The 23,424-nt window shown below is 46.7% G+C and overlaps 1 protein-coding gene across 3 annotated transcripts in view; it reads left to right on the forward strand.

Moving 5' to 3' along the window:
• Window positions 1-6,657: 6,657 nt before the first annotated feature.
• LSAMP (limbic system associated membrane protein) overlaps window positions 6,658-23,424 on the forward strand; it is a gene marked incomplete at both ends in the record, with an annotated part of 304,157 nt that continues 287,390 nt past the window's right edge. For all 3 annotated transcript variants that reach the window (XM_084225531.1, XM_084225532.1, XM_084225530.1), the window contains one exon: window positions 6,658-6,812. In XM_084225531.1, coding sequence (XP_084081657.1) covers window positions 6,658-6,812 — 155 coding nt within the window. The remainder of the gene's footprint in view (window positions 6,813-23,424) is intronic.

Here is a 23,424-nt window from a genome sequence, read left to right on the forward strand (position 1 = left end):
CAGAGGGAGTCTAGGGAAATTAACTTTTTATGCCTCTGTGACTGCTTCATTAAGTAATTTACCCAAATTCACTGAGGAATTTGGCCTGTCCTCCTAGAACTTCCCAACCTTTGGGTCATCTCTCTGCTTCTGTGTTGGGAGGGACTGTTAACCACTGTAGTCGCTTGTGAAGTCAACCCTAACCACTTTTCATGAGAACAATAAATATTCACTGGCACTGGGAGGAAAGTTTTTGGGAGATACTAGGAGTAAGCAGATAGAGCTACTGCCTTCCTATGTGAAAGTAACTTATTTCAGGACCTGTAGGGTTGTACCCTGGTTCTGCCTGACTCATCAAGTGTTATGTGACACTGGTGAAGCAACAATTACTGCCAAATATAAAGAGATTTTGAAGCTGTCCTCAGTGGGAGGTATGGACTTCTTGTCTAGATTTGCATGCCTAACTCCTACCATCACATTTAAAAAACACAGGCTGACATACTACCTTGTTCCCACGAGGAATGTCAGAACTGGGATTGGCTATTCCCTTGCTGCTGAAGCCATGAACCAGCCTTTCTTTTGGGGTCAGGTCCCACAGTTTCCCACTGGAACTGCTGGGCTGGGGGATGACAGGCAGCCTGGCTACCTGCCACAGAGCAGCACTGGCTGAGCAGCCTGGCCTCCAGTGGCTTCAAAATTATTTGACTTCCTCTGTCAAGAAGCAGCTGCAGAGTCCAGTTGGGAGGTGTTGGTAAGGAAGTCAGTAATGGTATGTGATCTTGCAGAGGAAAGGCAGCGTGATGCTCTTGACACTACCGATGACTTTTAATCTTGTATTGTTGCATTTATGTAAGACTGGAAGGGCAACTTTTGTTTTAAGCAAAAAAAAGAAGCACTCATTTTGTCTTGGCCCTCTCAAGCAGGAAGGATCCTTCTACAAATAAGTCTGTAGTTCTACAAGCACTTGCTGTGATAGCAACCAGTAATTAAGGCTACAAACCATCTGCAGTATTAATTCTTTATTCTGCTTTGTCATACTGATTAAAAAAAGGCATCTTTAGGCTACTGTTTTCCTCCTGTCCAGCCTTCAGATTTGGTCTTTAAGTAAAGGTGAAACTTTCTGAAAAGCCTGAACATAAAATCTCTTCATCCAGTCAAACAAGTTTTTTTTCTTTCAAAGGTGATGACACAGTTCTCTACCCATGCAGCACAGAAGAAGATGAACTTCACAACTTGTTTTTAGCTGGTGTAGATCAGCATAGGTCTTCTGACAGTGGTGGTGATATGTCAGCTTACAGCAATTGAGAACCTGGCCCTTGGCCTCTAAATTGTCCACACCAAGGAGATCAATTGTGAGACCAGATCAATTGCATAGTAGCAAGGTTACAAATTGGTAAAAATCAGCTCTTGCTCTTGTACAGGAGGGAGTTCTGTTACAGCTCAGTGAGCGTGCTTAGAGAGAGGCGTTGTGCATGCATGTTATCATCCGCAGTTATGGCCTAGCTGAGTGCTCTCGGTGCAGTAAATTCTTCTACCTAATGAGGTCCTTACTTCAGAGGAAGCTTGGCCTTGTTGCATTACATGTATGGTTGTTAGCCTTGGCTCTTAACTGGCTCTTCTTCCCAGCATCAAAAGCCAATTTGATTTTTTACTTGCAAAATATTCATAGAAACCACATATATGTATTTTTCTCAAACTGCAGAATTTTTCCCTATAATAAGTGCTTCGTAAGTCTGATTTCCAATCTCTCTTCTAGACCTGTTTTTCCTCCTTTTCTTCTACTCCTATGCCTCCTTGTATCCCAGGGACCAAAGGAGAATGGAACATAACTGCTTAATTGCAGTGGGGTGCCGCCCTTGCACATCAGAGCAGAAATGTGTGTAGGAGCTGCAGATATGGGGATGAAGAGAGGACAGAGAGATCATGGCTGTCCTTCCACAGTCCTTTAATCTTCCTCACCATGTTGTGAAACCCCTTTGGCTCTTCCTCGTTCCTCTCCATAACTCCTCTGCCAATGAGACAAAATTGCATTTTCTCTTCATGGCTGAGAAGCTTTGAGCAGGCTCTGCTGCATTGTGCAGCAGTGTATCTTGACTAAATGCGTTATAGCTCACAAAACATCATACGTTTTCACTCACTGTTGCAGATATCCCAAATAAAGTCCCTGTGTGCCTGGACTGCTGGTAGAGCCATTGCAGAGTCCCCTTAAAACTCTTGTGTCAGTCATATGGTCTGGAGACTTGTGTGAGCAGTTTGCTTCGTTGGTATTTTTCAGAAATGCCTTTTCCCTGATTCCAAGAATATTTGGGATCAAGTCACCAGCTTTGCTGTGGCTGGTAGGGAATGAAAGTCAAGTGAGAACAATTCCATTTTGTGTGGCTGTTTGTGGTATGAGATGACGAGCCTTGCTCTAGTCCTAGAGGGCAGCCACCCACATCATACAGATGGTTGTGGCAGTTGGCGTTGACTGAAGTGCATGGATTGCTCTTTGCATTTAGCCACCTCAAATGCAAAAAAACCCACTTCTATTTGTGGACAGAGTCCATGCTTTCAGTGTCTCTTGGCTCTCCATGAAAAGCAGATGGCACTTTAGACTTTCACAATGTCAGTCTCTGAGTATCTGAAAAACTGAGCTGCCACACAGGGAGACAGAGATGACCCGAGTACCCGTCCTAGGGCAGCTCAGCATGGCATATCTCAACATATCTCTTGCCCATCCAGGACCAGTGTGGAGGCTCTCTCCTTTAGCCAGCCTAGGTGTCTGGAGACACTGTGATGTCTCCAGCCCGTTCCTCTCAAAGACAGGAAAAGTAGGGATAGCCAGGCTGCCCCAGCTCATGTGTACCTTCCAACTTGGTACACAAACAAATCCATCCATAGCGTGGAAACACAGATACGGTCCTGAACCTGCCATCCAAACATTTCTATCATGCCTCTGGCTGTGCCTTACAGTCTTTGCTCATCAAAGTGTGTTGCTCTGGGCCCTGTTCCCTTTAAACAGGGTTTAAGTGTTTTGCATTGGAGGGGGGTGATGTGGTACCTGTAGGGCTGGGCTCATGCCGTTCTGTCTATTCCTGAACTGCATAGCGACAAAATCTGGTCAGTCGTGCTCATCCTGCCAGTCCTGCACCTACCAGGAGTACTGAAAAATGGCATGAAAAGGCTTCAGTATGGATTTGTGGTGTCCATGCTCTGATTGCTTGCCTGAATTTTTCCTCAAGTTTTCAGAAGATAGGAAAGTGAGGAGCCAGACCTGCTGTTTCATTATCTGCTTCCAGCAGGGGGAGATGGGTCCAGAGAGTTATTTCTTCTGGGAGCACATACAAAAATAACATTATTTATTTTACTCATGAGGCACTCTCCTAGGATTTGTGTGATTCCAGCTTGTTTGGCCTTTTACACTTATGCAACCCCTTCCTTTTGCTTCTGTACACTTCAAAAAGCAAATAAGACCTATCCACTTTGCATTCTGGTTTTGTTTTATTTTTCACAAGGTTCACAAGACCCTCAAGGGAATTTCTTCCTCATCTCTCTGTTTATTATTATTATTATTATTATTATTATTATTATTATTATTATTATTATTATTATTATAATATTATGCTACAGTAGTTCTAATGAGGGTTGTATAAATGTGTAAGAAGATTAAATCATGCCCTGCACTGCTGAATCAGCAGAGAGGGGCCTCTGAGCCCTCTGTGATGCACCTCTCTTGGTAGGGGGGGCTTGGCCACATGCAGTCCCACCTTAAATCAGGATCTTAGTGGAGCCTGGAGACAGGATTTCTTCCTTCTCCCTCCCTGAAACCCCCTCTGTCGTTCTCTGTATAAAACATATTGGTGCCACTTTCTATGAACTATATTTAACTAAGCATTAAATTTAGATTTAACTGGATAGTTATTGCCTCCTAAGTAAATACTCTGAGATAAGGAAATATTTAGTGAGCTCTAGCAGTTGGGTGGCAGATGCTTCTTGCATTGCATAATAGTTAATCTTCGACAAATATGTTTTCCTTACTCCACAGGCATTTAATTAACATACAATAGCTCTTATTAAATGTGGATGAAACATATTTGGGAGACCCTCGTAAAAAGGATCCATGCAACACTGGCTTGTGAGAGGGGTGCATTTCTTTCATTGCTAACTCCATATGGGACCAGGTCTTTTAGCTCTAGTCAAAGTCTGTGATGGAAAGTGCAGAGGTTTCCCCTTGGTGATGCCCTTCTTCTGGCATGCCAGCAGTCGGATGCATCTTGTGCCTTGCACTCTCCATCTTAGAGTGATGGTTACTAGTCAGCAATCAGGTGTCAGCAGCATGGTATTCTCCAGAGGATTATCCTTGTGAGGTGGTATTTCTCTCTGCAATAGCTTGGGTACATCCAGTGTATGTATTAACCCCTTTAGCACCTCATTCCTCTCCCCCCTGGTGTATCCATGCCAAGTCTAGTGCAGAGGAAACGTCTGACTTGCCTCAATCTTTGGCTTGAATACAAAGCAGTCATCTCTTCGTGCTGCTGCATTCGTGGCACTGGAGCAGCAGTGTCATGACCTTAGTCCCTAATTTGTGGGCCTTTAACACTTGCAGGGATTGTTTAAGTAGTCAGACAGTGTGGCCTTTCCATACCAACGCTGCAGGGGCCAGTTTCTAGGAGTTCAGAAAGCAACTGGATGTGTTTCTGGAAGAAGAAAATCATTCAAGTACCATTAACTACAAAGGCAGTGCCACTGGCTGGGGACATGCCTTAGCCATAAATCACTAGAAATAGATAAGTGCCCTGGGGCAGTACCGCTGCATGCTTGCCTTGTGCTTGAGAGCTTCACCAGGCATTGGCTTTAGGCTGCTTAGAGACAGGAGGAAGGGTTAGAGGGTCCTTTGATCTGGTCCCACACGGCCATTTCTGTGACATTCCTTATGTCTCTTCAGTTTGAGCGCACTGTGTCCCACAAGGCTGCAGGTGCAGAGGTGAAGCAGGTTACATACAAGACCTGTTTTTTTCCCTTCCTGCATGTGTACCAGCGCTGCAACCACACAAGACAGCGACTCTCAGCTGAGTAACCCCATGGCTTTTCTTGCACCTGATTCTCTGGACCCCCCTTAGACTTCCCCTTCCCTCTTTGCCTCCCCGTCCCAGCCCCACCATGCTGTGGTCGCAGAAGGGTTACATTAGCGGAGCATCCCTAAGAGCAGTTCTGATCCCTCCCGCAGGCAGAGATCGGGCTGGCGGAATGGCAGGCAGGCATCAGCAGTAAAACATTCGGCTTATTCCTTTCCATTAATTTAATCTCCCTTCTCTTTGCGGTGGCGGTGGGCTGTGGGCTGCGGGCTGCGGGAGCGTTCCCGGGTGGGCAGCGCTGCTGCCGGCGGGGCTCAGCTGCGGGCTCTGGCAGCCGGCAGCACAGGCCGAGCATTCACACCGCGGGCAGCTCAATGCCGGCATTGTCTCCGCTCCGTCGCTCCGAGGCTGGGAACGGGGATGGGGGGCGGGAAGGGCTGAGTGAAGAGAGGTGGGAGGGAGGGATGTACAACTGGTTATCTGGTGAGAGAAAAGTCTGAGAGGGGAAGAAGCATGGTCTGAGGCTGCAGAGGCAGTTGCCAAGGATGCTGCTCTGTAAATCAGCTAGCGTGTGGCTTCAGGCCGCTAAGCCAAGTTGTTTGCACTTTTGGCCACAGACCCTCTTTCCTTACTATTTCATCTTGAGAATATTGGCCGTACCTTCCGCCGTCCTCTATGCCCTACTCCCCGTGCCTCCCTCCCGCTCAGCAGCTCCCGGCGGCTCCCGCCTTCTCTCTGCTCCCCGCTACACTTCCCCGCTCCCCTTCTCCTTTCTCCAGACCCCCCTTCCTCTCCCATCACCTTCCTTCTCTTCCTCTCCCTCCTCCCTTCTCCTTCAGGGCTCACCCCCTCTGCCTTGCAGCCCTCATGCCTTTCCAAGCCCCTATCCCCGTAGCAGTGCCCCCCTCCCCGCCTCGGCCGCCGTTCCGTGTCCCCCCGGGCAGCCCCGGTCCCCGGCGCGGGCCCCCGGGCGGCTGCGCCCGCGGGAGAGGGATAGGGAGCGCGGCCCGCGGCTCCTTCCGCGCCCGCCGCCGCCGCTGTGGTGCCGAGCTGCCGTCTCACGAGTAAGGCTCCCTCCTCCCTCTCTCCCTCTCTCCTCCTCCTCCTCCTCCTCCCTCCCTCGCTCCGCCTGGGAAAGTGGGTTAGGAGGGAGCGCGGGGCTGGAGGCTGCACAGCCACAGGACTATCCCCTCCCGCATCCCGGTGGCACAGGATTCCTCTTGTTCCTTTTCCTTTTTTTTTTTTTTTTCCCCACCACTCTTCATCACTCTAAACGGGTCGATTTAATTGTTATTATTCCGTAGTTATTTTGCTACCTGACTTTTTCGTCTTGCTTCTTTTTTTCCCCCCTTTTTTATTTGAAGGATCTGCAAAGACTTTTTTTTTTTTTTCTGGAAACCCTTAAAAAAAAGGCAAGGAAGGGAAAGAAGCCAGCAGGAGACTGAAAAGAGCAAGAGAAAGTGGCAGCTGAGGAGGACTGTGAAATCACCTCCCTTTTCTTGGACTGTCGATCATAGCGAGAGTTGTACATTATTATTATTGTTTTTCTTTCTGCGTCTATCTGTCCACGCACGCAGGCAGAGAAAGAGACAAGTACTGACAGTGAAACTCGACGAGACCAGCCATGGTAGCAAGGGCTCAGCCTGATCGGAAACAATTACCGCTGGTCCTACTGAGATTGCTTTGCCTTCTCCCTACAGGGCTGCCAGTCCGCAGCGTGGATTTTACCCGAGGTACCGATAACATCACCGTGAGGCAAGGGGACACAGCCATCCTCAGGTAGGGCATTTTGCCAACTTTTCCTCTTCTGTGTGTGCATCTATATTGCCATGTATGCAGCGTGTACGTGTGACGTGATCCAGATTTGTGTGTATAAGTCTCTGTGAGATTGTGTGTTATTTTACCTCTCAAACTGCAGCAGCAGCAGCTGCTACAAACAGGCTTTGCGTGTGTGTTTGTGCTTTAATATGAAAAAATTGCAAAGCTTTTGAACACTTCTTGCCACAGTATCCTCTGTGTAGTGTCCTGGATTGAAGGAATTTCGGTGGGGAAAGATCTGCTTGTGTTAGCCAGCTCTTGTGAGTGTACACTTTCCACCAGCCCTGCAGTATCAATAGAGGAATCGAAAAGGGATCCAGCTGTGCTTGCCAGATGTTCCATTGATCTTCCCATGCTTCTTTTTGTACATATGCAAAAACTTTATCCCTGGTGCTGCCAGAACTCTCAGGCAAGTTCTTTTGGGAAACTCTTGTCCTTTAATTTTATTTATTTATTTTTCTGCCCTGTGGTGAGGGAAGATGGATACAGTAGTTGAACAGGCTGGTGAAAAAATGGTGCAGCAGCTCTGATTGCCACAATTTACGAAGATTGTATCTTTGTGTGTAGGGGTTTTTTGCAAAGATTGTATCTTTGTGTGTTGGGGTTTTTGCAGGGCTAAATAAGTGGGTGTATGCTGTGCCTGTGTGTCTGGTTGTTATGAGGACGTCTTTGCTCATGAAACCTTGCTTACTGGCAGTATTGAGTGTTATATTTCTGGTTTCATTGTGCAGGTTTTCCAAAGGTACTTCTGACACGACTTGGGCTTTCAGTTAGGAGCGTCCCAAATAGCTGAACTGCAGTAGTTTTTTCCTGTAGTTTTTTCTTTCCCCCAAATTCTGCCTTGCTCAACTTACCTTCTGTAACTCCCCTACTGAAGGAAAATTCTGTGTGTGTGAGTGTGAGCGTATTATGGCTGTAAAACTACTGGGTGTAATTTAAAATAAGTCTGTGATCTGTGTGAGAAGCTGATAGTGCACAAACCCTGAAGCATCAAGGGAGCAATCCCCTAGTAAAGCTAACAGCAGCAGCAAAGTTTTCTTTCTCTTTCTGTGAAATAAATCCTGCTGGATGTCACCAAACATTCTGCTACACGATCCCCTGTGTCCTGCATCCCTCCCATTTAATGATAGAGGAAAGAAGGATGCTGGAAGAGGGACGTGTGTGTGTGTGTGTGTGTGTGTACGCATATCGCTTCGGTTGCCTCCCATGTCCTCGGTTGTTTTGATCCTGGAATATCCATTCAGCAGCTTCCATTCCCCAGCTCTCCAGACTTGTTAACTTGAATGTAAGATTTATCCACACAGAGTAATAGGATTTACAGAGTAATTCATCTGCCTTGCATATGCAGTGGAAGCGGTTTAGATTCGACATGGTAAACACCTAACAAGGGGTGTTGCCTCTGACTCCAGCTTCTCTACTCTCTCTTCCACTCACTACCAATTCATATATCCCATTAACCCTTTTCTAGCAGGACTTCTAGCTGACTTATCCCATTTTTAAAGGCAAATCGCTTCCATCAATCATTAATTTTGGAGGGGCTGCCCAGACAGATGTTTGCCAGCATGTTTGGTACATGCAGCAGCAGACAAGTCATTAGGCTCGCTTGCCCAGACAGGGGTCACTAGATTTCTATTTCCCACTTAACCTTGGAGCTTTTCAGTTTATCTAGATGCTGTGTGCTAAAGCTGCATTTGCAGCCGAGAGGGCTAAGCGGATGGTGGAGATGGTGCCTGCAAGTGCTACGTGTAAAGCGTTCCTTCATCAGCAAGCTCCACGGGGCTGCATGGGAGAGTGGTTTCAGTGATTGCGGGTGGCTTGCCAGTGTTATGTCAGGCACTAAAATAAAACACCTGAGTGAAGTGATCCAGCTGTGTCAGCCAGATGTGTGCCAAGTGACACCGTCTGCAGGAGCAGCACACCACCCGGCCATGTAAATGCTCGCCCCGGGCAATACTGTGTTCCTGGCAGGCTGCATTTCTGTCAGAAGTGACTGTGGCCAGTGCACAGGCTGTACCTTTTTCCTTAGCTGCCTTCCTAAGCTCTTTAAGCAGATCTGGCCAGCTATATGATTTTCACCTTTCCTAAGAAGGGCAGCTGTCTCCTTTTCCTTTCCCTGGGACCAGACACAGGTTTCTGGGATATTTCAGTTCCTCCTTCAGCCAAGAAGCAGAAACCAGGTTGTACTGGGAGACAGACTGCCACATGAAGCTGGAAGGTGTGAGATTTCCCTAGTTTCTATGGACTTTGGGTCCTGCAGGATAACATTTCATGTCCTCAGTTTAAAAGCAAAGATTTGTTTGCTAGCTTCCCCCTCACTGTTTTGTCAACCCTCAAAAACATAACTCACTTTAAGACAGTCTTGTTTAGAAAAACTCCCAGTGCCTCACTCTCCCTGTCTATAGAGCCACTATGACAACAGAAGGGAAAGAGGTGGGAAAAAGTAAAAACTCCATTAGATGATCTATACTAACCGTGTTCAAAGCAGAACTTTATGTCCACAGAGAGATAGGTAAGAGTTTTCTATGCATGGATCATATCACCTATCTTTGCTAAACATCTGCTTCAGAGGGATTGTGTAGCATCAGTTTACCAGTGCCCAGTAGCTCCTGTAGCTTGAAGGGAAATGAAAATGTAGGATGGAGAAAAAATGATACGCTGTTGGAGAGAAATAAAAGCAGTATACATAGTGATAAGATAACTAAAAACATTTTGTTCCTGTAAATTGTGATGCAAATCATTCAGCAAATCACCAAGGACAGGATATTCTAAATGAGTCTTCCTCTTGGAGCCTTATACATTTGTATATAGGGTTACACTTGTAGGTGGAGGAATGGGTGGGTGGGCTGATCTATGAAGTGGAGAATAGTTTATTATAAGCCCTAATGTTCCTAAAGGAAGCCAGTTTTCTGAAGCTTCATCTGCAGCTTGTTACTCAGAATAGAATTATTCTGAAAAGTTTGGAGATGACTTTTTAAAGCTGTAGCATTTAAAGTATTCCCTCAGTCCGGGACTATTAAAAAATGTCCCTAACTCTAAACTGGCTCATCTCCTAAATGACCTGGCAGCAGATTTGATTCATGTGTCGGCCTTGCTGAAGGTTGATGACTCTTAGTGAGTATTTGGCATGGGAAAGTTAGGGAATTGCAGAGAGAATAAAAATAGCTCATTATAGGCTATCCGCAGGGAAAAGGGTAATTGTCTCCTCCTTAGAGCAAGGCAGAAAAGAGAGGAGGGCTCTGAGAGCTGCAACAGGTGAGAAGGGCTGAGCAGAGTTGCTGCTGTTTGTCCAGCTGCAACCAAGAAAAGAGAGTAGGATGTTTTAAAGATGACACTGTATATTGGTGAGCCTGTCAGACTTACTAAGGTTTCATTTTTTTAACTCTGTCTTTAGCAAGTGAAGAAGGACACTGAATCTTATTTTGAGTATTGAGAGGGAACTTTGGCTACAGTTCCTGCCGATGTCTTGCTTTCAAGATTACAATCATGAGGTTGTCAGGTTTTGTATGCAACTTTCCTATTTAAGTGTTAGGAAAAGAAGAAAATAATATCCAAACAAGAAATGCACAACATATCCCCCCAACTAATTTAAACAGAAAAAGGAAAACAGGCCTCAGCCCCAAAAATTCTTGCTGTTTGCCTGCCTTCAGCATCCCTTCCCACCTCATTTGCTCTGCACATTTTGGGTGAGCAAAGGTGGGTACACCCTGTGCTCTGTAACACATATTCAGCCTAGGGAGGAGTGAGGAATACGAGGATGTTGGCTAAGCTGGGACATGTGCAGTAATGAAGGGCAGCTGGTGCAAACTGGGAAGGAAGGGAACTGTGTTTCTGTGTTGTATTTGGCCCTCCGGATGGTTTAAAAGCAAACTGGCAGTGGGGAATCCGTGCTATGGGATCAGGTACCTGTACAGCATGTTGGGGAAAGATCAGCTGCCTCAGAACCACCACAGCAGCTCACCTCAAAGTGCCTTCAAAGAGCTCATCTCAGTGCATCAGCAGGACTTGCAGGTTGCCCAGGAATTTTGGAAGTTTTGGCACAAATGCAGATTTAGCCTTTAAAAACTCCTGAAATGGAGCTCATCACCAGCTGGAACCAAAATGGGTCACATCTCCATGCCAATCTGCTCTGTTATACCAGTACAAATCCACTAAAGCCCAAGGGCAGAGCCAGAAATATTCCATTTGTCTTTGGGGCAGATTCCCAGGGACTGCAAATAAAGAGGTACAAGTGACTCATACAGGGCATAAGCTTCTGAGCGCTGCCTTTGGAGAACTGGGACCTCGCCAAGGCCAGAATTTGGCTCATTGCTCTTGAGTTTTTCCAAGCATCAACTTTTCATCAAGAATTAAAATAATCTCATGCTGATGTGCAGATGAAAACCAACATTTGACTGAGTGTGCATTTTTCATTTTTACCTTTACATTTTAAAGTAAATTTTAAAGTACATTTTAATGTAAAGTTTCAGGCTGATAGCACATTTAGGAACATCCATCCTAAGGGGTACTTAGTTTCTTCAAGTTGCATGTTTCAAAGGATGGGCTAGAATCAAATTACCAACAGTAATGACAGTGCTGTTGGTGTAATCCTGCAATATAAGCAATTTATGCAAACTCTGTTCTTGGCCTCCCAGTATTTTGCTGATATGTTACATGTGGAGCTGTGCTAGAGGACAAAAGCACCTCAGGCAAAATAGCAACACATCACAACAAAGTTTATGCCCTATACCATCATTTTAAAAGAAAAGCAAAAGCTGTTCAGATTACACTTACAATTAGCATATGATTTATAACAGGGAGCACTGAGCTGAGCCCTTTGCAAGAAATGAGAATAGGCATGTTCAAACGTATAATGCCACATAATAATACAGTCTTGGCAGTAAAATTGTAACCTTGATTATTAGTGGTATTGTTGTGGCACTTAGAGGCCACCACTAGGTTGAGACACCCTTTGTATTAAGTGCCACGTGAGCAGAGAGTGAGAGATCCCCTCCTCTGCAGGGCAGGCAGGCTATTAGCTGGGATGGACCCAGGCTGGGGGTGGGCAGGAGGTGAGGGGACTCACCCAGGGTTGCTCACAGGGCTCAGGCACACCCAGCCCAGTGACCTATCCATTAGCTTGGGCTGCCTTTTGAGTCAGCCACACAGCAACCCAGCAAATGTGACAAATGAGGACTGCCTAGTACATCCTCATCCACACTGGTGTTGACTTAAAGTTCCAAGTGCCTTCCTCTCTCTCTGGTCTGTACAAAGCCTTCACTATCAATTCCAGGATCCATGTGTCGAGACAGGGTGAGTCGGGGTCTGTGCAAACTCTGCTGATTCTTTCCTTCAAATGAAAAATAAAAATGTATAAATGTAGTAACAGATGATATTGCAAAACTTCCAACTCTGGCAGCAGATGGTGCCATTATATGAAGGCACACATGCATCCATAGATATTTGAGTGTGTGTGTATACATATGATAAAGGAAGTTGCAATATGTGTATGGTCAAAGGCTGGCAATCACCATCTTTCCTTATACACACACATTATTTTTATATGGTGTGCCCAGAGGTAAGGGGGCCCTTTGTGAGAATGTCCTTTCTGCAGGGTGGGACTAACCTATCACAAAGAAAAGTGGAGTGGAAATTAAAAAAAGGAAAGTCTTTCTTTGGTGAAATAATGCATGTTTAATAACACTGTACATATATTTTGCATTCAGAAAGATTGAGAGACAGCATTGAACTGTATGGCTTTGACCTCGTCCCCTGAGTCTGCACACACACTTCAGTTTGCAACCAAGTAGCATATGTTTTCCTACTTAGTTGGCATTATAATTTATGTAGTACTACATGCTACCTGAAGTGTCTTGGAGTCAGTACCTCTTCCACTCCCCTCCCCAGCAGGTCATGAGGAAAGACCTATTCTTAAAATAGCTCATAGTTACTGGAATTTGCCATCTCATAACTATAAGGTTTCAAAATATATGTTACACGTACCTGCCCTTTATATCCAGACCCACAGGCATCTGATTCTGACAGATCTGCGGGGCCACAGCTTGCTGCTGATGCAGCGGCAGGGCTTCAACAGGCTCACTGAGAGGCTGAATATAGCCATTTTCATTGAAGTTACCTAGTTTTGTTGTCCATCAAAATTCACTCTGGTTTGTGTGAACTTGTGCTCTGCTGGAGTAAGTGCAATGGAGGGCACAAAGGTGAAGTCAGGAATTTACTGAGTTTTCTTTTACTGTTCTCTTGCTGAAGAAAAAACGAATGCGATTTTCAGCTGAATCTGACACCAAAGCATTTGCTTCAGGCTTCGAGCACATCTAATGTGCCTGGTTTTATGGTAAGTAATGGGAACTAATAATGATGGGTTTCACCTCTGCCTAGAAAACAGCTATTTCAAAATAATGTGAACCGCCAGTCTCCTCTGTGCTGATATATTTCTGCAGATTTTTATTAGGAGCAACTTAGTTGTGTGGGAGAGGCTGGCTGTGGTCCTAGAGTTCCCCCGCTGTGCTCAGCCCTGTGCAAGAGAGGAGAAATAGCAGTGCTGCAGCTCTATTGATTTCACTGAGGCTGGGCTTCCTCAGTCCCAAATAACTTGATGGAAATGAGCCCACTCACACTGGGCTGGCATTCAGCAGATACTTTGCAATAGCACATCTGTATGAAAGCTGGGAGGTGTGTGCTTGTGTTTGCTGTGTGCACGGGTGTGTTTCCCTATGTTTGCTCCCATTTAAAAGTGGAAAGTGTTTTCTTGTGTGCAGTTGGACAAATGTTCATGCCCTTTGTAAAGTTGCCACACTTGCAACTGAGAGGCAGCACTGCCAGATGGCCCGGATAAGGGTCTCCTTACTTTGAGGTCCCTGTGGCTTTTTCCAACTCCTAGACCTCAGTAATCCTCACTAATGCTGGAAGTGTCCTTTTGTTTCAGTGTGTTTCAGTTGCTACAGCTGTCAAAGAGAAAAAGCAGCAAGTATATAGCAACTGAATATAGCATCTTCCTCTTCTGAGGCTCAGTGATTAACGCTACTGTAGATCTGGCTAATACAGACCCTTTCCAGGGGCAACCTGAACCACTCCCACCAATTTGCATTTCAGTAGCAGAGGGAAGTAGCGAAAACTTCGAAAGAAGGAAGACACTTCTCTCTTGCACACAGCCTCCTGCTGTCCTGTGAGAACCCAGACATGTCTGAATAGTTTCTCATCACAGGTGCTCTCCTTAGATGTATTCCTAGAAGTGCACCAAATTTATGAGGGAAAGGGAAAGGCCAAGAGGTTCCAGCTCACCCCCCAACCTGTGCCAACCTCTGTGTTGTGCACTTGCAAAACAAAAGGGGAGTGGTCCCACCACTGTGCAGGTGCCACTCATGGTGCCACTGCATCTTCTCCTCTCAGGATCAGCAGGATGACCTCGTTGGAGATGCACCACTGTCTCTGTCCCTAACACGGTGTGACTTAGTGTATCAGTGAGAGCAGTGCCATGCCAGGGGTGGCGGTGTTGATGCTTTTCTGGTGTAGGAAATCACAGATACTTTAACCAGGAACAAATAGTGCCTTATATGGCAGCTACCTCAGCAGTCCACTTCCTCTCTGCATCCCAAGCTGGTTGTCCACCCTCACATGAGGCTATGATTCAGAGCTGTACATCCAATCACCTTTCATGCCTTCCTCTGCAAACAAAACCCATGTTGAAATCCACTGGCAGGCAGCATCCATGACTTTGAATAGTAAATACAAATCTCTCCTTTTGCCTCTCTGTCTCTCTCTCTCTCTGTTATTAAGCTGACAGGCACTTAGCCAATTATCCAGTCGTCATCTCAGCTGTATTTATGAAGGAGGAAGAGACAACGCACACAGCTCTTGTCTTCAGGGCTTCAGCTGAGTCTCCCTTGTGTGCTGTAGCATTTCCCCTTGTCTGAGCTGCTTAGAGTACACGGAAAAAGAAACCAGTGAAGGGGTTTGGTTGAGAAGAGGGGTTGGGGAGTAGAGGTGGGGAAAGAGGTTTGCTCCCCCAGACCAGGGGCACGCCAGAGCTGTCACTGTTTGGTACTGCTTTTGTGTTTAAATTTGGCAGAGCACACATGCCTTTGTTGCATAAGGTTGCAATGGATGGGGAATGCGGCGGCTGTGGGTACTGGCAAAGTCCTTTTGCAAGGATCAAAAGTCAGGAAATATGTGTTGGCAGAGTGTGAGTCTGTGCCTTAAAGTGAGGGAGTCACAGGTACTTGGGACGTGGTGTGAATTTGTGACTTGGATCCAGGAGCCACCTCTAATCCCCAATGCGGTACTGCTCACAGAACATACAGCCTGCGCTGGCTCAAGTGTTTACTCCAAACAGCAAAATTTAGGCAAATAGCACTGAAGTGTTCTGTGAATATTTTCATGAATGTTAAAAATGAATTCACTTTGGCTGCAGCTGTGCTTCCTTTGTGTGTGTGCATGTGCATCTTCTTTTCTCTCCCCCTTGTGAATAATCTGAGTGGATGAGTTTTCCTTGCCCTGGCGTTCACGGACAGAATGTTTTTAAAAGGTCCATAGATGAGCAAAACAAGGCTTTAGCAGCAACTTCTGCAGCTGGAAGCCCTGTCTGTACAGATCTGCAGGCATGTGCCCCTTTCTCACCTTAAACCCAGACACTAATTCTGTGTGTATGCCTGTGGTGCTCTTGATATATATTTATGTTGGATGCTGCTTGGGGAGCACTGGACATGGTTCTTGCAACCCCTCGTAAGAGCCTAGGCATAAAAGCAGTCAAACAAGTGAGATGTAGAGCTGATCACAGCTTGAGCCACAATAATTTATGTGCACGTGACAAGAGAAAATTACCTTTAAACTCTGCACCCAACCAATCAATCTTGCAGCAGCCTGTTTTTTGCTCAAAAAGATGCCTCAGGCCAAGCCTATCAAGCTCAGAAAAAGAAAGGTTAAAATGTTCCAACATCATTATCTCTTCCTTTTCCTTTGGAGGAGAGGAACCACAGTGACAAAGCCTAGCTGACTCCTTCACATCAGCTCCTTTGTCTTGAGTTTCATTCCCACCTCCAGCCCTGATTCCCAACTGGAGTCAGCACAAATTTGTTCATGGTCAGGCCCAGTGCTTATGTGGTCAGAGAATAGAAAGGAAAGCATGTCATAGAGAGGACCAGGCAAAATAAGCATGTTGCAATTGGAAAATGCTCGAGAGGGGAGGAAAATATTACACTTCAAGGTGCAATTTTTGAATGCTGCAGGTAGCACAGGTATGCTAGGAACCCCCCATTTGTTCCATGATGTCCTCTGAGCTTGGAGAAAAGTGGGATTCCAGGAGTGATTACTCCTTGAAAAATGATTGTCCCCTCTCTGCCAAATATGATGTAACATGATCCATAGTCTCCATCCCTGCAGCAATAGAGCAGGGAGCCTGCACCAGCTGAGGCAGTTGTTTACTGGGGCTTCACAGGGGAAGGGGCAGTGGAGCCTCCCTCCTCCTATGAGCAGAGACATGTGTGGGCTGGGATTCAGTGGGCCATGCTTGTCCCTTCAGTGCAGGCACGTTTATTAGCAGTCCTCTTGAGTCAAGGGACAGGAGAAGTTTTAAGCTGGTGGAAGAAGGTGGAGTGGGGCTGCTGCAGCCTGCCCTCCCTCCCCGTTTTTCACAATTGCTTCCCCCCTTAGCCTTTGCCATGCTGGTTGAATAGGGGTGGTCCTTCCTCAACCCCCTGACATTTCTCAGGCGGGTTCTGTCGCCTTTCTCCAGCTCAGACTGGCCCTACAGTGTATTTATTTTCTCTTTCTGCACAGAATGCCTGGTGCATATATGTTCTGCGAGCTCATAGAAAGGGTGTGTGTAGGAGGGCTAGTAAGAAGTGGGGCTGTGTCACCAGTAAAGCTCTTCCTCACAGCAATACAGTTGGATGCCTTTTGCCTCCCAGTGATGTGTTTCTCCTGCTTTCAGTTGTGATCCAAGTTGGAAATGGAGTGGTAGGAGATCCCATTCATTTATGAGGTGATTGACAGGCAAGAGCTTAGGCTGCAGGCTGGTGTTAAAGCCACCTTGCTGCTGTCAGCAGAGGAACACACTGCAGTGCGTGCTTGGTGTGCTGTGATTCTACTCCTGGAACTTGGAAGGAGGCAACTGGGGGCTTTTTCTCCCTCTGTTGTAGCTCTTTCTTGGGTGGGAAGCTTGACACTCTTGCTTGACACTCACGTGGGGTGACACATCAGCACTGGGATGCAGATCTGAGATTTTCTTCTGCAAGTGGCAAAGAAGGCAGATGCATTGAAAAGACAATGGTGGTACAATGTCAGGGAAAATTCTCAGTGTTCAAATTGCCAGACCTCTCTAACCTTGAAGCATCAGGACTTTAGCCGGTGAGTCATGAAAATTTCAGCCATATTTGTCCATTGCAGAAGCTGTAAAAATTTTGGAGACAGCCCACGTTTGGCCCCCCGTTTGTCATGAAACCATAAGATGCTACAGAAAACTATAGCCAGCTGCTGGTGCTGTAACAGGGATGTTCCTTGGTGCTGGTCACTCTTTATTAACCTGCTGTGGCACTTTTCGTAGGACTGTGTCTCTGAAGCTCTGGTGAAAACCCACACATCTTGGCTGCTTTAGCACTTAAGAGAAACCTGAGATTGGCATCCATAATCAGGAGCAGAAGGTGCTGCAGGCAATCTGTCTTCCTTGCACTGCATTAAACCCATTTTAGTTTTTTCAGTTAAATATCAAATTATCTGTCCACCCACACATCCTCCCCACTGCATACACTGTGGTTAAGGATGGGCCATCTGTAGGACTTTTACCTGGGTAAGGGGGTCCACGGGGGTTCTTGCGTAACATGCTTCATGCGTATTCATTGGCCTTTAGAGTGGCATTTCTTTCCTTCCTATTCTCCTGGCTGGTCTCCAGTACTGGCAATGAGTCAGAGGCATGCAGGTCTATCAATTTGAAAAGTGTGTCCCAAGGAGGAGGAACACGTGCAGCTTTGTTCTTCCCTGACTCGGGAAGGAGCACTTAAATGCAGGCCAGGTAGGTCAAGGACTTTGGACATGGTCTGACCAGTTATCCTTTCAAATGCCTTTTTTTTTTTCCCCCACAGGAAGCTCAAAGTGAGAGCAGCATCCAGCCCCCAGAGCAGAGAGAAGGAAGGGCACGCATTAGATTTTACAGCATCCTTGTGTTGTACTGTAGCTGTGTCCCTGCTTCAGTGGAGGTGCTGGCTGCTTGCTGATCACTGCAGCAGGGTCCTGTGTCTCTTGGGAGGGCTTTAAGGAGATGTGGTCCACTTGGATGGACTCCAGAAGAGGGAAGTGGGAATGATCGTAAGTCTAGACAGCAAACTTATGAGGAGAAATGGATGGAAATGGGGCTGCTAGGACTACAGAAGAGAGGACTAAATGTGAGATGTGCATAACAGCATGCAGGTACATAGGACACAAAAGAAAGGAATTACATCTTCTGCAGAAGAAGATGGGGAGGAGTTTAAGATAGTAGCAAGAGAGACAGGTTTGATGTCGGTAAGCTCTGCAACAGTAAAGATAGCAAAACATTGAGTCAAATTTCCTTGGGAGGCTGTGTAACTCTATCACTGGAGGGCTTTAAGGACCGACTAGACATGTATGAGGAGTGACAGATGCCACAAATGACGAAGTAGAACTGATCCGTCTCTCACAGAGTAGAACAGACTAGATAGTTCCTTTGGGTCTCTTCTACCTCTGCTGCTTGATTCTGTTCTGCCTTCAGGCTCAGAGAACAGCAGGAGCATAGGCAGAAAGGCAGCTGAAAGGTTCAGGGAAGTGCCTCAGTGATGCTGAGTGAGCCTGGCCGGGCAGTGCTTACCCATTTCTTTAGCTGTGGCTGACCTTCTCCCTTCCATCTCAGGGACATGATGTGCTCCAAGGAGACTGTCATCAGTGCCACTACAGTCCAAGCATGTGACTCTTAACCTATCTGGAAAAAAGAAGTTAGAATCAGTGTCAAAACTATCCCTAAAACTGATTTTCTTCTGCAGGGACTCAGATTTTTTTCCTGATCTGCTGCCCTTGGAGGGCCACAGGACCTACAGGATATTTTACCGTAAGCGTGGTAGGGAAAAACAAGTCGAAGGCTCAGTGCTTTATCCTGGGAAAGTTTGATGATGTTGCTGAATGCTCACTTCATGAGGCTTTGTCAGCATGTTCTGTTAATGAAATGTCACCTTTTATCGGTATGAAATCACTTTGTGCATTGGTATATGAGCCCATGAGGATTTGAGTCTACCTGATGAGGGGTGGATGTGGTGCAATTTATGAGTACTCCTGGGGCTTTTCCCCACTAGGGAGGTGGCATGTGACATCTGGCCCAAAGTGGAGCAGGTGGCAAGCCTTGCAACTCCCGAGCGTCATGCCTTTAGCAGTGAACTGGGTGCACGAGAAGTGATGGGAAAACTCCAGTGCAGTCAGGATGTAGGGGTGAGTAGAGAAAGGATGTCTTAAGAGGTTGAGGAGCAATTTAAGAGAGGAAAAGCTATTCAGGGAAGGAGGGGAAGAGCATAAAGGGGCCTGCTGTAAAGTTTGGAGTAATGTGCTCCGTGTTAATCTTTCTCTAGCTGTAGTGACCCAGGTTGTTGCTAACCTGGCCGGGCAAGCTGCCAGAGGCTGTCTCCATTGCTCACCCACCATCCACTCTCATCCTGTCTCTGACTGGTGTTTTCTTGTCAGCATTTCTCTCCCACAGATCGATTCCTCCTTGGCTCATCCCAGTGATTTTAAGCATAGAGAGAAACTTCCTCTTGGTGGTGAGAGATAATCAAGCTGAATATTACCCATCTCTGAAGTGCAGGCAGTTCCGTGAGCAGAGCCAAAGTCAATATCTTGGCAGATGTTGCCTTGCATTGATTTATCTTCTCCTGGAGCAGGGTGGATGGTCTCAAAGAAAAAAGATGGCCACCTGGCCAACCCCCAAAACATTTGCAGGCTACATTAGCTTGCTTGATTTGGTCTCCAGAAGCTGCTCTCCTCAGTGTCAGGGGGTAGAACAGCGTGGTGCCAAACTCACAAATCCCTCCTTTGTGCTCATCAGTGTTATTTCTTGTGCTGAGACATATCCTGGGCTCAGAGCACCAGCTCACGGTGCTGGGCTAAGCCAGCCTCATTTACTGGCTTAATGGAGCAAGGAAACAAATGTGTGTGCTGCTGCTGGTGAGGGGAGAGGAACAGGACACCCATGCCCCAGAAAGGCCTTGCAACATGGGGGTTCTTCCTTGCAGGGAATCTGGATGTGTCAGAGAGGAAGGTAAGGGAGAAGAAGCTTCTGTCTGAGCAGCAGGAATGGGGGGAAAAAGGAAGAGCCCCTCTTCAAGCCCGTGTAATTACAGTCAGCAGATTGCTGTGCGGGACAGGCTGGGAGGAAGGGGGGCTGTTGGCAGATGGGGGGCGTGCTGGAGGCAGGCTGTGGGAAAACCAATTGCCAGGCAGGAGGACCAGGTCAGAGTGCTGCTCCTGGGCTTTGTCCTGTCAGAACAAGCAGACAAAGCATGCAAGGCTACCTGTATAGAGTTCCAGTCCTAAGCTCCCCAGCATAATACACTCTCTGTTTTCAGAGCCCTTTGAACTCTCCTCCTATGTCTGGCAGCTCCAGGTTTGGCTTTGGCAGGAAAGGGACTCCAACAGAGTAGGCAGGGGGTTTTTCAAAACCACAGCTAAAGAGAAACCATCTGTATGATCTCAAGTAACAGACGCTCGCATGCAAAACCCACCCCTTTGGTACCATCCCCTTCCCCCAGCCCCTCATCTCCCCAGCCCTGGCTGAGCCCTTCACAGCTCCTCTCTGCCCACCCTGCCGTTTTCATGCTGGAGCAGCAGGCGCTGCACAGATACATAAACCACATCTCTGGTTCTGCAGTTTCCCCCAGGGTGTGGACAGATGCTGATTGTCTTCATGCCCAGTTGGGGACAGCAGGAATTGTTATAAATAGCATCAGTCCCTTGCGTGGCAAAGACAGAACTTTCCCCTAGAAGTCCATCGCTCTGCTCCCAGGACTCATTGGGAGGTCTCTTAAATGTCACAGAACGTTTGCAGCAGAGAGTACCTCTGGAGGCCTCCTGTGGGTTCAGGGCTTGATCCAGGCAGAAAATGGAACAAGTTTGCTGAATTTTTCCTCACAATCTGATTTTTTCTGCCTGTCCTCATCATTTTTATGTGAATGGCAGTTTCTGTTCAGAAGAGATTTGGGACTGAAAAAGGAGTAGCTGCAGAAGTGAGCACTTAAGATGCATAAATCTGATGTGTTGAGGGAAGAAATAGGTCTGGAGCAGGATAAGGGGTATAGGGGTGCCAGGACAGAGCTGGTGTGGGGAGCCCCAGTTAAGGAGAACTTTGCTGGGGGTACTGCCAGTACCACAACACCAGAAAGGGGTGCTAAGAGCAAGAAAACTTTCCTGCAAGAAAGTAATATGCTTTTCCAGCACTAAAGATTCCCTCTGCTCCCCTCGGGGGTTGATTTGCTTCTGTAGGAGTGCAGATTGCATAAGGAGCCAAAAGTAACCTGTTTAGAAGCAGGGCTGCTCATCCTCCCTCTCCTCTGCTCGCTGCCCTCAGGCAGAGGGTGTTGCTCAGCACCTCTGGGCAGCTGAAGCCCTTTGCATCTCCGGAGCTGACACCAGGCTCTGTGCTCCTGACAGCAGCGGACACCCCCTGCTGCAGCACCGTTCCAGCCTTAGGCACTGCTCGCTGCCGCTGAGGCTCGGTTTGCATCAGCAGAAGTTCCTTGGCCGGGGTTTGTGGCTGCAGGGGCTGCGCTGCCGGCTGGAGAGCGCCCCGCGGGCACGGGGGGGAGCGGCCCTGGGGCGTGCGCGCACTGATGTTTAAATTAAAGTTACTCCCAGGAGATTCGGGGAGCAGCAAGGAGCAGTACCAAGACTTGGATCGCCTCCAGCTCACGCGTGCCTCCCAGAGGCTCCCCAGCGCCTCATGGAGGCCCAGCTTGGACTGCTGTGGTGCCATATATTATTCTGTCGGTCTCTGTTTGTGATTTCTGCCCCGTCCTTTCTTGTTCTTTGGTTTCCTTTGTGTTTATTATTCTAATTTATTGAGTTACCTGGAGTGTTTTCACAGACACCAACGCTGCTTTGCAGAAATTAATGGTTGTGCATTCTGCTTGTTGGTGCCTTACACAGACCTTGCTTTTATGTGATAGAGACTAAAATATGCTCAGAAAAAAGGAAAACGTTAACCTCTATTAAAAACATGTGTAGAAAAGTTGTTGTCAGATCTATGTCAGGGCATATGAGTACTTTGAGATTATTTAGCTCAGTAGCCCCTGCCATTTCTGAATTTCAAAGTATTTTAATTGATTTTCCCTTTGAGACAAGCCACTATTTGTCCCCATTTTCTAGCGTGGGAAACTGAGGCTTGAAAAGGAGATTTGCCTCATCAAATTAGTGGCCAGTCATAGGTGACCAAAATCTTTGCTGGCTGGAACCCCAGTTTTTAGGTCTTGTTCAGAGCTGCGCTACCTAGCTGGCTGCTGGACTAGAATATCACATTAATGGCTCCGAACGTAATGCAAAAGCAGGAGACCATCTTTCCTCAGTTGTGGTCAGAAAGGCCAGATCTCAGCAGTTCCAATTTATGGAAATGAAGCTGCGGGAGGGAACACTCTACTTCTTTTGTGTTCCCAAGGAAATCCATAACTGGTGTTGGCCATCTGAGTGTTCTCCTCAGTGAAATGGAGATTCTGGTCTGGAGAATGAGCATCTTTGTAAAGGAGGAAGCTACTTCCATGCATTTCTGTAAAAAAAAGGAGGAAATTGAGAGGATATACCTACACATAGCAGTGCTTAGTGCTTTGTGGGGTTTGGATGTGCTTATTCACTTTTTTGGGAAAGGAATAAAGCAGGATATCTAAAAAGGTGGTTACAAAGTGTGTAACAGCTCACACAGCTCTGAAGGAAGATCTAGATGGGGTCATAGGAAATGACAGGCCTGTAAATCTTGGAACTATGTAGGTGGCAGGTCCTTTCAGGGGCTGATACTATAAATCTATTGAAACGAGCTGTCTGTTCCCCAGAAGTTTACTGAGAAAGTGCACTCCTTGATTGGTCAGGGAATGACAGATGCAGCATTTTGTGGAGATCAAAGAGTCACTGGGGGTGACATGATGCAGGTGGAATTTTCAGCTGCCAGGACAAGCCATCTGAAAGAGAAGTTTCTTTTCAGGTCTTCCATGAACTCATTAAAACGTAGGATGATCATTTTCCTCTCCTGCTTGAATGCTTAAAAGTCCTTAAGACAGAGTGTCTTTCAAACAGACTCTTGTTTAGCATATATGAATTTCCTCCCAAACAGAAGAATTTAAGAAACAGCAGATGATAGCAGAACCTTTTACATCAGTATCTTGCATTTTTAAATTTGCATTATATAAGAAAATACAAAAACCTCCTAAGTGGGCAAATATGCAGAATCATAGAAATAACTTGCTGATAGGAGAAATTTCTATGTCCTGGGCAGATTGTTTCCTCCTTGTGGTCTGAAGCAAGAGGATTTGTATCACTGCTGTTGGGGGCAAGGGGTCATGAGCAGGGATTTGTGAACACGTACAGAGTGACCTGGTATCCTGTGATG

This window comes from Fringilla coelebs, assembly GCF_963513975.1.
Source record: "Fringilla coelebs genome assembly, chromosome: 2".
Taxonomy (NCBI): domain Eukaryota; kingdom Metazoa; phylum Chordata; class Aves; order Passeriformes; family Fringillidae; genus Fringilla; species Fringilla coelebs.